The following is a 14,536-nucleotide window of genomic DNA, read 5'->3' as shown; positions in this document are numbered from 1 at the left end:
CAACACGGATGAATCTGGAGGATCTTGTGCTGTGTGAAATAAGCCAGTGACAAAAAAAATAAATACTGGATGATTTCACTTAAATGAGTTATGTAGACTAGTCAAATTCATAGTGACAGAAAGGAGAATTGGGGGGATCCCTGGGTGGCGCAGTGGTTTAGCACCTGCCTTTGGCCCAGGGCGCCATCCTGAAGACCCGGGATCGAATCCCACATCAGGCTCCCGGTGCATGGAGCCTGCTTCTCCCTCTGCCTATGTCTCTTCCTCTCTCTCTCTCTCTGTGTGACTATCATAAATAAATTAAAAAAAAAAAAAAAAAGGAGAATTGTGGTTGCCAGGGGCTGGGGAAGAGAGGAATGGGAGTTATTGTAATGGGCATAGGGAAGAGGTTTGCAAGATTAAAAGAGTTCTGGAGATTGGTTGCACAACAGTGTGGATATGTTTAACAAGACCGAACCATGCAGTTAAAAATGCTTCAGGTGGTAAATTCTGTTATGTGTATTTTACCACAATTTTAAAAAATGCATTGAAAAGAAAAAAAGCTTTTTATTTTAAAATGCAGCATGTGAATCACATACATTTTAATAAGACTGTATTTAAAATATGGATGGGGAATACACTTGGATTTTCAGAAGTGTCTGCGCTGTTTTGGACATTATCTTCCACCCTCTTATGTACTGAGGGAAACGGGGTGCCTTTGTTCTATGGAAGTGCTTAAAAGTTCTGTTGTGCATGGAAGTTACCCCGGGGGTATTCCTTCTAAGAAATCAAATAATTTGAGATGCCTGGGTGGCTCAGTCACTTAAGCATCTGACTCTTGATTTCAGCACAGGTCATGATCTCAGGGTCATACGATCGAGCCCCACACTGGGCTCCATGCTGAGTGTGTGGAGCCTGCTTAAGATTCTCTCTCCCTCTCCCTCTGCTCCTCCCCCTCCTCTCTGTCTCTAAAAGAAAAAAAAAAAAAGAGAAGTCCAATCATTTGTAGTGATATCTAAAGAAGCAAATGTATGTGTCATTCATTGCAACTTCAATTTCAACCAGAAGTTGCATTTTGATAGAAATGAAATATCTTATGATACAAACAAATGTTTAGGGATGTTTCTTTCCATATATCAGATGGGAAAGGCACAATTATGTGTCTTAGATGAGAGATTTATAGTAACTACATGTAGGCAGTAGCAATTAAACACTGATTATCTTAGTAAATATCATTGGTCTGTTTTTTTTACTATATTTAATATTCTAATTGACTTCTGGCTTTGAACTATCTAAAATAGCTTCGTGCATATGAAAATTCTATTCACTAGTCTTACTGTGATGAGAAAATTTCCATTATAGGTCCAATTGTTTTACCAGCTGTAACTATTTGTTTGACACTCTATTTCTTCCTTTGATTTCCCAAATATCACATGATTAAACTTTTATTTTTTATTTTTTTTTTTTTATTCAGAGAGAGAGAAGAGAGAGAGGCAGAGACATAGGCAGAGGGAGAAGCAGGCTCCAAGCACCAGGAGCCCGACGTGGGGTTCGATCCCGGGTCTCCAGGATCGCGCCCTGGGCCAAAGGCAGGCGCCAAACCGCTGCGCCACCCAGGGATCCCCACATGATTAAACTTTTAATGAATGGAGCCAAGCCCCCCCTGCCACATCCTCCAGGGACTTTTAGTGGTTTCTTAAATAAAAGGATAAATACTGGTAGCCCAATGAATTTGTTTTCATCAAGCTTTGAGGGTATAGTAAATATGAAACTTTTACTCAATAGAGACCTATATACATGTTTTTTGACCCAAATATATTTTTTAATTGCAAGTTTGACATACATATATGAGAAACCAGTAGAAGCCCATAAAATATAATTTTGGCTTGATTAAAATTATTGAAGGAGAAACTGGAAATCTAGCCATGCTACTGAAGTAGAATTGGTTCTCTGAAATAAAGGTTTAATTCAGGGTCAATAATGTGGAATGCATTGTGGGACACATTCACTGAGGAGCAACTTGATGATCATTTAGTATTTGTCATTATTTTCTATTTTCTTCTAAAAGCAATACAAGCATTAAATTTTTAGAAGTTTCATGGATCATTAATAATCAATCATAAATTCAGAGAACTAAAATTCTCTCTTCAAACTTAGTGTCAAATCCAGATTGTAGGTTTGTCAGAGTCTCATATACAGTCCTCCTCTCCTCTATCATGACCCTGGTCCACATAATGAAAAAGGCAGGCTCAGGTCAAACTTGAACAATAATCCATAAACTAACCCCATGTTCAGCTGTGACTAAATTCCCCAGTGCCCGTGGTCCCTGAATGCATCTGAATCAGAAATTTAAGTTATATTTAAGTAAGAACTCAAAATATCAGGGTCGTTCAGTTGGCTGAGTGTCCAAGTCTTGATTTCGGCTCAGTTCATGATCTCAGGGTCATGGGATCGAACCCTGCATTGGGCTCATGCTGCTTATGAAGCCTGCTTAAGATTCTCTACCTCTCCTTCTGCCCCCACCTGTGTCCCTCCCCAAAATCTCTCAAAATGTCATAAAAGTGATAGAACAGCAATGTTCCTGGGCTCTTGCCAAGTAAATGCAAGGGAAAGGCACCTATTTAAAAATTTAAAGGTATTATAATAAAAACATTGTGTTACCCATATTTCTGCCCAGTATGGGGAATATCCACTTTATGAGTAGTTCCCCAATCAGGAAGCTATCCTTCTCACAACGAAGGGAGGAGAAAACACAAAAACTCAGGAAGAATACAATGTCAGGACTATAAAAGAAGGGTAGAAACAGAAGGAGAAGTCATCTCTGAATGGCAAGCATTTGACATTTTGGAGGGTCTAAACCTTCTTAGAAATACCACAAGGTAAAGTTTTCGAATGCATAGGCCCTAACTGACTGTCACAATTAAGATACTAACTACCAGAGAAGGCAAAGCAAGCAAGTTAAATCATCTCTTGTTGTAAAGCTCTAGGAAATTGTCTTCCTTCTTTCAGTGATATGTATTGAATATTTTCCATAGGTCAGACTATATACTCGGTGCTGAGAATACAACAGTAGAGAGATGGACTTAACAACGTTCCTCGCAGAGCTTACAGTCTTGGAATGCAGGGGTTGTGTCAGTTGCAGACAGCAGCCATGCCTGTTGTAAATGACAATGGATTTTCTACCCAAGGGACAAGATTGTAGTGTATTTCCACTTTGTGGCTTCTAGGACTTTTTTCATAATGTAACCCTCAAGTGGAGCAGTATATTTAAAATGTGGATGCTGTTTTAAATTATTCTTACATCTATTTCCCATTCCATTAGTGTAAATGACTGAGGATTATTGTTTCAGTTTCCCTGGTATATATTTTGTGCTGCCCGGTTATTTCACAAGTTGAGAACTACAATGAATAATTGTCCAGGTAGTGCAATTACATCACCAGGGCTCTTTACATCACCAGGTCTTTATTTTAACACCCTCATTTGTTCACATATCCGTGAGTTGTCTTAAGCTCCTACTATGTGCTAGATATGGGGCTTTAGGGATACAGAAGGCAAAATGTTATCTGAGTTTATATTCTAGTGTGGGAAACAGACCTCACTCAGACAACAAGTTACGATAATGCTAAGTAACAAGTTCCAAGAGCCAGAAGTCTCATTGGTATCAGACTCCTCTTCTTTATGGCTTCTGTGTTGTATCATCTGACTTCCTATGCCACTCTTGAAATGGTCTCTTCCTTCTTTCTCTGCCATTGACATAATGCAGGGCTCACTTTTGCTTAGTTTACCACAAAAATCACCTACTTGACTTTTCTCCAATCAGTCCTCCATAACTCTCCCAGAGAGATCTCTTTCTAAAATGCAAATTTTACTTTCTTCAAATGCACAACTTTCCAGATCAGATTCAAACTCCTTGACTAAGTAGAAAGAAGACTCTGGGATCTGGGCCCCATCTCTCTGCAGTCCCATTTCCTGCCTCTCCTATAGGGACCTTCTGCTCCAGATGGGCACATGCCCTCCTCAGAAGGGCATCTGTCCTTCGGGATCACACCTCTGTCTTAACAAATGCAGGTCTCCATGTCTGCGATGTAGGACTGTAACCCAATCCTACTCTGTCTGTAAGAGCAAGCATTATCTCCTCCATGAAATTTCTTCTTTCCACCTTCATCCCTCACAATCAGAGTTAAATATTCCACCTCCATACACAGAATCCTGCCCGTCCACATACCACAACACTTATCTCACTGTGTTCTAATTACTGGTCTGCTTTTCCATCTGCTACAGTGGATTGCTATAAGGACTTTGGGGTTAGAGATTATGTCTTTAAACAAATAGATTAGTGTTATGGGACCACAGATGATGGACTGAATGAATGAATGGATAAATATTATGTGCACACAACGCCATTATCCTTGCTGGGAAACAGGGAGAAAGGCAATACTCTAATATTACAGAAGTGACATTTAAGCTTGTCCTTGAAGGATGAGTAGGAATTTTCCAGATGAATGCATAACTTTCTTTTCATTTGCACAAACAAATTAAGATAGTGCTAAGTTAGGTGCATTAGAAATTTTGATTTGTGTAGAAGACCAGGACAAAATGTAGGTAATCTCACTAGCATACCTACTTATAATACACAAGGACATATGTTTTGGATGCCTGCTTAATTGGACCACGTTGACTAGACAGAAAGTCATCTTGCTTGCCCTGAATAAACCAGTTCTAATTTTGCTTTATCCCTGCCTACATAAATTCAATTAAACTGCTGTTCTTACTAGGAAAGCTGCTTTCAAATTTTAATAGGCTTATTTAAGAAATAAAATGAATATCATGATAACCTGTATACTATATGCATGAGCTAAACAAAGAATAAATAAATGTGAATCAATTCAAACTAGAGTTTAAAATTTTTTTCTATTGCTTTCTCTCCTTTTTTAAATATCATATACCTTAAAATTATTTGTTAGTTTCTGCTTCTGATGACAATAAAATAAGGTTAGTCAACTTCTGAGATCTTTGCACACTGTGTGAAGAAGTCTAAACACGAGCTTTTAAAATCAACTTTTAGAGTTTTAAAAACTGAAGACATATTAAATTAGAAATCATATTATGAATACTTTTTTGAAATTATGAAGTTTAATGAGATAACTATATTATTAGCCATTCCTTTATGTATGTGAATGCTGTAATTAGGCTTTTATGGGTCATTTTATATAAAGATATCCACTAATTAAGAACAAAGTGCCATTTTATAGCACAAGAACCCTTTCCCCCCTTTTTCGGGCATTAATCTAGTCAAAATAGGACCAATATTTAGGAAGACACAGATTAAAACTTAAACCAAAATTACATCTTGCCAGAGTATTACAGAAAATGTTAAAGATTTGTTTATTTTTTTCTTTCATGACTTACTTTTGATTTCAGGACTTCAGGAACTGAAGAAAAGTAGTCCTCATAAAAACCATTTTGAAGAAAAGATTTTTTAAATGAAATTATGGACTGTAGGAGTCTTAAATTTTCTGTAAAGGAAGAGAGAAGAGTTACCTTATGTGAACCGCAAGGTCATTTAGGAAATCTATTTGAAAGATACCTTTATCCTAATTTATTGCTAAGTTTTTCCTAAAATAATGGCGTAGTTCAATCTAAATATACGACAAGTAAAAATTTAACCTTTCCTTGAACCATGGAGACTACAGAGTTCATTATTTTTAAAATATTCATAGATATTCTGCTTAGAGACAAAAATATTTCTAGCAAAGGTGCTACGCACTTTTGGCTCTTTGTGAACTGAATCTGCTTTTATTTCTGACTTTTGGATATACTGTTAAGTTGAAGCATTAGGGGGAAATTGATTATATAATCACTGTGACACAGATACTAGAAGACCTTGTAGTCTGTAGACACAGATACGCCCTTCCAACCTTGATTAATTCATGCCTAGTAAACAGAGACCACGCTTAAATACTTGTGTGCTATTTGCTTGCCATTAAGTCTCAGGAACTCTTTGGTGTGGGGGAAAAAGTGAATGTAGATCTTTCAAAAAAAGTGAGAAAAATTGATGTTTCTCTTTAAAAAGGAAAAGAAATGTTTGATTAAATGCCATCTTCATGGTTGTCCATGCAGGCAAAAAACTGAAAATAAGGTGTATAAGGGTGGGAAGTAAAAATAGTCTACCACACAAAAATCCTTTGTTTATATAATTTACACCTGCTTCGGGAAGTCTACATTATCATTCTTCATTATTTTTTGATAACTAAAATTATTAAGAGTACAGAAAATGTCATGAAGGGTTATATGAACTACTAATAATTCCAGAAACTTGGCAAGTTTGTCTGGGTGGTCATTATCATATTCTCTGTTACATGGCTATCATATATTAAGGTTTGTCTAGGTGGCTAGAGGGTATTAGCAGCAGGAACAGAAGTAATAATGTAATATGATTAGATATTCCCTTCATACATCAAACTACCAAACTGAAACTTGAGCATATGGTAACTAAGATCTTTTAAAAACCTTTTTATTTTTTAAGCAAATGTCTTAAAAAACTTAGAACAGAATTAGAACCCTAAGCAGCATTTTGACTACTAAGAAGAGTATTACCTTGCGATCCTCTGGCCAAACTGTCTGTGACATTTCTCACACAGGCCAGGTAAGGAATATAAGGACTATCTGCTGATATATTTAAGAGAGCATCTTCAAAGTTTTCCAGTATTAGGAGCCTATAGAATTAGAAAAGGATATATAAATTAAGTTGTATAAAACGAGAATAAAGCTATGTTGTTGAGATCACTTAAGTCCCCAGGTATTTGGCATTGGTTGACTTGAGCATTGAAACTTTAAGTAGAACATCTTCCATCTGGACTAAGTGCGTACTGGCTCTGCATCCTCTGAGCGCTTACTTCTCTGTGGGCATTATCTTTATATTTACTTATTATCTTTATATTTAGTTATTTTAATATCCAGTCATAAATGATCTTAAGATTATTTCTAGGCACATGAAAGAAAAAAAAATATGGGGCTAGGATTGCCAGATGAAATACAGGACTTCTCAGTTAAATCTGAATTTCAGATAAACAATGCATAATTTTTCTTTTCTTTTTTTTAAACAATGAATTTTTTCCAATGTTAGTGCAACCTACGGGTCTTGGATGTTTTTCTTTTCTATTCTTTTTTTCTCTCCTCTAAATCTGGCAAATGCCCTCTGGGTCTCAGTTTCCTCCCTTGTCAAATGAGATGTAGGGGGCTGATGATCTGCTAATCCCATCCACCTATAACAGTCTTCAAATAAATTTAAATTTATTTAATTGTGATTTTAAAAAATAGTGGAATCTAATTGAACAATATAAGTTCTTTTCTTTTCTTTAAGCAACCAATTCAGTTTTTCAAATTAACCACTTTCAGCTCTCCTTTCAACCTGGCTGGCATATGAGAATATAGCCTAGGGTTTCTGCGGCATCAGTATGAGTGAATATGTGTGTGTCCTGAATGCTCTGTCACTTCAACTATGAGGCTGCATCTCTTCATTTGGTGACATCTTCCCTTAGTGTCTATGATTGAATTTTAGGTACAGAAGAGAGAGAATAAATGTCAATAGCTGATTTGGGGACCATATACTTTGAATCAAACAACACAATGTACAAATTAACTAGTTCTGTCAGATGTTTAACTAGATTTTGTTCAAATACTAAGGGAAGAGACTCATCCTGGCAATAGCTAGTAAAGATGTAGGAAAATGTTTGCATTAACATTAAAGCACTCATAAGGTATTGAGATGTGGGTTAATACCACTGGATACTTGAAGAACTTTAAAAAGAAAAAAAAATCTACATCAAGACAAGTCTCTAATTTGGTAGTCAGAGCACAGGTAATTGGTTAGATAGCTAACTTTCCTTTAAATAATTGATAGAGGTGCCTGGGTGGCTGTCAGTTAAGCGTCTGCCATCCGCTCATCTTGTGATCTCAGGGTTCTGGGATGGAGCTCTGCATCCGGATCCCTGCTCAGCTGGGAAGCTGCTTCTTCCTCTCCCTCTGTCCCTCCCCCCACTAGTGTGTGTGTGTATGTGTGGGGGGGGCATGCTCTTTCTCTCACCCTGCTCTCTCTCTAGCAAATAAATAAAAATCTTTAAAAATATAAAGATAAATAACTACAATTGATAGCCTCCATATAAAAAACGGTAACCATTTCCATGTGTTGTAGTTATAGCATAGAGCCATTTGCATCCTGGTACAGTGCTCAATAGCAAAATATTGGTCTAACCTTCTACATGAAATTATATAAGGAATTCTCATGGTGAATTTTCAAGCTTAAAATAGAAGAAGTAGAAGAATGTTGCACTAAAAGTGACCTTGAAATTTCTAAGCCATTCTTCTTAGTTTCAGGAAAAACATGTGACTGCCAAGATTTTGACGACTGCGTTTAATGTACTCTGAAAATTAAGATTCCACATCTATATGTCACTTCTTTAGTATAAACATCTGATAATTCTTTTAAACCATTTATGTATCTTTGTATATAATCCTACTTTTTTCCAAAAATGTTTGCAATGAAGGATGAGCTTATGCATGCACACACACACACACACACACACACACAGAATAATACAAATAATAACCTTAGGGCAAAAATAATAAAGAGGGAGAAAAGCAATGAGGGAAAAATATTTTTGAGCAGCCTTCTTTAGAAAACTCTGGACTAAAAAAAGCCTTTTATCTTATGCCAAATATTGCCACTCTGTAATTATTTTAAAATGGTAATGGAAAGGAAGTTCAAAGATAAGAAATTCCTTAATTTCATCAATCTTAACAAGAACCATCTTAAAAGTACTGAATTCTTCCTAATACTGTCAGCTAGCTGCAGAATCTGTGGTCTAAAGTGCTAGTATTATCAATGCTATGGATCCTCAAGGCTCTGATAAAGCTACTGGTTTCAACAATAAGCCTGGTCTCAATACAAAGTTGTGTTTTTTTTTTTTTTAATTTTTTGATGGCTATATTAGGAATGTGTTTAAAAGACCTGACTATTTGGACTATGGCATCCTAGCCGGGGTCCAAGGCCACTTGATTGCTCTGGAAAGAGAATCTGCTTCAGCCATCTTAGAGGTGGGAGCAGACATAGGAGGTGGTTGTTTATGGAAAGAATTTACCTAGAATTTACCCAGAGCTGGAGAACTTCTCATTAAATAATAAAAAGATTATAAACAACTGAATAAATCCTATTTCAGAAAAAAAATAATGGCTAAAAATAAATCCTACTATTTGATTTTATTTGTGCAAATTTCCATTAGCACAGAAATATATCCTTTGGGACGAAAGTCAAAAAATTTCAATAGTATAATTTATCAGGCCAAAACAACATTTACATAACAGTCCATCTAGTCTCTAAATTTGCCTTGAGCTATAGGAATTTACTTCAATCAGCTTCTACAGGCAACTGCATGCATTCCCTACTATGATTATTACAGTTCCTTCAGAGAACTGCTTACATTAATGGTCTTTAGAGGCCAAGACTGCTGTTATCATTTCCATTGCCTATTTCTGGGACAACATATTCACATGCCCCAATAGAGTCCAAAATTAAATTATCTACAAACAGTTTTACCCATGCATATGCTACAGAAGCAAACAGATGTTGTATTACCTTGACTGGTGTAAGGAATATCATGATTTTTAAAAACTAAAATAAGTCATAATGGGATCGCTGGGTGGCTCACGGGTTTACAGCCTGCCTTCAGCCCAGGGCCTGATCCTGGAGACCCAGGATCGAGTCCCACATCGGGCTTCCTGCATGGAGCCTGCTTCTCCCTCTGCCTGTGTCCCTGCCTCTCTCTCTGTATCTCTCATGAATAAATAAAATCTTTAAAAAAATAAAATAATAAAATAAAATAAGTCATAATGTGAAAAATCAGATGCTTATATATCTTTCATAATGAAAGAACTTAAAAAGTTGAAATTGGACCTCCACCTAGATTTTCCTCAGAGACATAAGGTAATCAAACCAGACAGGACACACTGGATCTAGTTATATACAATGACACAACTGAAAAAGAGATGCTCATGTTGCATTCTCCAAAAGTGTCACTGGATAATATGAAAAAATAAGTTTCAACTTTACTACATTTCAGCTATGTCCTTTTCTTAGGTCAGTCAACAGTGGATTTTTCTATTTCAAAGTCTTACAAACTGATACAAGAATTATGTTTACAAATTGTGTCACTTGCTTATTCAGACAAGTTATCTACTAGTTCAGAAATAAACCAACAGACCAACAAAGGAAGACTTACTGTGCAGCCAGGCTGCTTGGGGATAACTGCCCACCTTCCTCATGCCACACATGCGTCACATTATCAGAGCCACCTGCAGAAATGACATTTATATAATTAAGCAGTAAACATATTTGCTTCAAGGATTTATTTTTCATAGCAAAAATGATCACAGGTAAATAAATGGGAAGAAAATGCAGAAAAATCTGCAGAATTCTTCTCCAAAAGATTTTACAAAAGATAGCTATGCTCTTTTTGTTTTCGAAACAGTGAGGATATTTATAAATAATAGATGCCTGCTAATCAGAATAACCCCAATGGTCAAGCACATGCGTTTCTGTAAGAAATTCTTTCTCTGTCAAAACGTTATTTTCTCCTAAGACCTGTATGCATAGATGACTCTTGAATACTATAATGCAGACTGCCTACCACGTGATTTGTTAACCAAATGAGGCCCAGTTTCAGTCTTACAGGTCACTGGATTTTTTTGCCTTCAGTTGTCAAGAATGTAGCCTTAGGAAACATCTGCTATCACTAATCTATATTTTCCATCTTTCAAAAAGCAGCCACTGATTTCAACTGAATGCAGCTGTGAATGCAAATTGGCTCATATTAACAGAACTGTTCTGAGTGGTCTCAAATAATATGAAGGTTCAAAGTGTGGAAAGCTTCGCTAACTAATGGAAACCATATGGGAAGGTCTAATTCAACACTGTGAATTGCCCCTAGAAGTTAAATACGTTGCTGATTCAGCTTGCCACATAACATTGTATCATAAAAAAATAAGTGTGCAACAGTATTCACATGAAAAATTGAACATGAGAGTACTTTTAATGGCTACTGCATAAATAAAAATCATAAATCCGAAGCTTTCATTCAGCCCCTTTAGGGAAATGGAATCAATTCTTGCAGTCTTCTCTTGAGACACTACTTATTCCTTATAATCCAATATCTTTCAGTGCTGATATTTTTAACACTGGTCTAATCTCTTTCAGAAGGATATTTTATTACTGGCATTAATTGTTCTCTCATCGTCCCTAGTTAGTGTGTCTTAAAGGCTTTTATAAAGGTCCTATTGCAAAACTATGCAATCATCCATACTTTTCTGGTGCTGATCAATGAGTTTATTTAAATTAGGATGTGTGTAAAAGAGACTATCACTAAATGAAAGACCTCCTTGTCCACCTCTGTATCAGTGGTGGATGAGTAATATTTGTGCCATTGCTTGGACTTGGCACAGGGGCTTTTTCAGTCTTCCTGTGCAGCAGAGTAGAGGTTTCCTGTGTTCTGCTCAAGGTGTAGCTGAATGTTATTGCTCTAGCGATAGGAATGCATCAGTGAGGTAAAGAACTAAGAATGAAGATACCCAGAATAAATAAGCTTAATTAATAATGGTGATATCTATTATTTGTTGGCATGCATATATAGAAGAATCAAGGATAGAGCTCTGTTGGGACTTATACATTTGCAAAGTAAAAGTATATAAACCATTTTTCCAAGATTGAATCTTGCTCACTTTAAATTCTTATGTAATGCTGAGCAAGTTTATTGGCATTTGTATACCAAATGGTTACAGAATTCTCTTCCTCATTAAACTATTTGGACGAGTAACTAATAGAAATTAGCTTTGTACATATCAATGATAGACTTGACCCTGACATTGAGTAGGGACTCTTCCCTCTGGCCACAATTCCCTCTAGACTATAAAATATCTTGGAAGAAATAATGTACTAAATAGGCTTTAATGAAATACAAACTTTTACAGAGCTTTGAAAAAGTAAGACTTTACTTGTTTTTTACTTGTAGGGCTAGGCATATTTTAAAAATGTACCCATAGATGTAGAAAGAAATCTAGTGCACAAATAATCTCTTTTCATCAGTAAGGATGGCTTTCCATTTAAAGAAGTAATTTCATATAATTTACTACTTTGCAAAAGAGCAAACTTTAATGAGTCACAAAGATATCCCTGTTCTCAAAACTCAGTGTTTATAAATGGAAATGCTAAAGCATATTAACTGTGAGGCAGGGATCTTCACTAGGGCAGAGCTGAGAATTAGATCCCTAAGACAGGAAATGAGGAGACAATCTTCTTCCTGTATATTAGAATCTCCATATTGTCATGGCTCTGTAGTCTCCTAAAGAAACCTTACAGTGTGTTGAAGAACAGATGGACATGGGATGGGAAAGGTTTGTAGGAATCAGAGTGCAGAGAGGAATGGGGGGGATGGTTGTTGAAAAACTTATGTGGGAAGGAATCTGTCATGATAAGTCAAACTCTACAATGGCTAGAAGTGGGAGCCATTTTGAGGTCTGATGATGGCAGGTACTTGCATGACCACATGAAATATCTTGGAATCAAGTGCGTATATATCCCAGAAAGTAAATGTGAGTAAGGCCATTTGGCAAAGAGTTAAAGCAATTGGCTTTGTGGACAGACAGATAGAGGTTATCTAATCTCATTTTGGTCACTTGCAGGGTAGGTAACATAGGCAAATTGCCCAGCCTCCTTATGCCTCAGTTTCTTTGTCTGTAAAATAGAAGAATAATTCTATCTTATAGACTTATTTTCATGAAGAAAGTGATTTACGATAGTAAAGCACTTAGCATTGATACAAAAAGTACTAACTCTTATCTTTCTTCTTTGAAAGAGTGGTACAAAACATTCAAAGCTATCTGAACCGTGTCATCCATTAGAGAGAGCCCAAGCAACTTTGCTGTGAGACAATACCCAACTCCAGCTTAACTGAGTACAAAGCCAAAGGAGAAGTGTGCCGGTTTCACAAATACTCCTAAAAGCCATGAAGACTAAGCACCAGGTGGCCTAGGCAACATAGAGGTGTCTGTACTTGGGGCTAGAGGCCCTTGCACTGTTGAACTAGGGCCACCGGTTCAGCCTTCAATGACAAGTTTTAGTTCTCTGGAGAATTCCCAGGAATAACTAGAAGAATTTTTCAAAGACCACAAAATTTCCACTCAAGCAGGTAGGGATTTGGGGCTAATGTTTTCCAAGAATTGACTTTAAAGACTTTAATTGACTTTTATTAATCTTCAGACCAAAGAAGTTGCAAGTGCAGGAAATTAAAAACACAAACAAATGTAAGCAGCTCTAATTTTATAATAACAACATATTTCTTTGATTGTATTTCCTGGTCAACCTGACCACCCAAAACATGTTTTAATAGATGTAAAATCATTAGCATGTTGATAGACCTGAGATAGGACCATTCTTAAATATTGAAAACTGAGCTGTACTGTTCACCAGGAAAAGTGTTTTGATGCTTCAGTTAATTAGAAGTGGTGCTTACTTCTTTGGCTTCTAAGTAGACCACTGATGAGCTTTTTTGTCCTTTGTAAGATTTTTTTTTTAACTTTATCCCTTAACTTATATAATTACAAGGTGTGAGTCTGAAGATGAAAAGAAAAAGAATGGTAAGAAGAAACTCAAAGTTCTCAAGTCTTCAAAATGCAAATAAAAAAATACAGAGGAAATAATTAGTGTTTGTTAGTGTACAGTCTGGTTTTCTGGCCAGGACTTTTTTTTTTTTTTTTAAAGAGCAAGCATTTTTTCCCAGTGTTTGTCAAGACCATTAAATTTAACAACAATCAATCTTGCAAACTAGTCATTAATTCTGTAATTATATATACAAAAAAATGCTCTAGCCTCACAGAAATTGGTTTCCAATGGTATGTTAGATCGTCCAAGGAGAATTCTGCAAAGCCTATCCAAACTTGCTATCCATAGGAAAACTAACAGTTTAATGAGCAATAGTATAATGAACAATCAGCTTGTGACCTGATGCTCTCAGGATACTTAATTTGTAATCCAAAGGTAAAATCTACATATTTGAAAACTAACAAACTCAGCCAACCAAGTACCAAACATTTTACTTGGTACTTGAGAATAGAGATTGATTCCTTACAACCCTAAATCTTTGTTTGTATGTGCCTGTGTGTATGTATCTGTTTATTTCCATGCATGTGGTATATAATGCTATTTTACATATGCAAAGATGACATTATATGACTCACTAGAAACATGTCTTGTCTTACTGGGAATGACAGTCTATTACACTGATGTTCATCATATATTTTCAAGATGGCTGGTTAAGGGATATATATATATATATATATATATATATATATATAATTTATTTATTCATGAGAGACAGACAGAGAGAGAGAGAGACAGAGAGACAGAGAGGCAGAGACACAGGCAGAGGGAGAAGCAGGCTCCATGCGGGGAGCCCGATGTGGGACTGGATCCTGGGACTCTAGGATCATGCCCTGGGCCGAAGGCAG

At 36.3% G+C, this 14,536-nt stretch overlaps 1 protein-coding gene across 2 annotated transcripts in view; it reads right to left on the bottom strand.

Moving 5' to 3' along the window:
• The window catches only part of ABCA12 (ATP binding cassette subfamily A member 12), a 281,179-nt gene that overhangs the window by 77,342 nt on the left and 189,301 nt on the right, over nt 1-14,536 (bottom strand). For both annotated transcript variants that reach the window (XM_072812583.1, XM_072812584.1), the window contains 3 exons: nt 10,258-10,330; nt 6,578-6,696; nt 5,390-5,496 (listed from right to left, as the gene is read on the bottom strand). In XM_072812583.1, coding sequence (XP_072668684.1) covers nt 5,390-5,496; nt 6,578-6,696; nt 10,258-10,330 — 299 coding nt within the window. The remainder of the gene's footprint in view (nt 1-5,389; nt 5,497-6,577; nt 6,697-10,257; nt 10,331-14,536) is intronic.

The sequence above is a fragment of the Canis lupus genome, chromosome 36 (genome assembly GCF_048164855.1).
Source record: "Canis lupus baileyi chromosome 36, mCanLup2.hap1, whole genome shotgun sequence".
Taxonomy (NCBI): Eukaryota; Metazoa; Chordata; class Mammalia; order Carnivora; family Canidae; genus Canis; species Canis lupus.
Note: the sequence above shows the minus strand (reverse complement) of the source record. Positions and strands in the feature narration are given on the sequence as shown.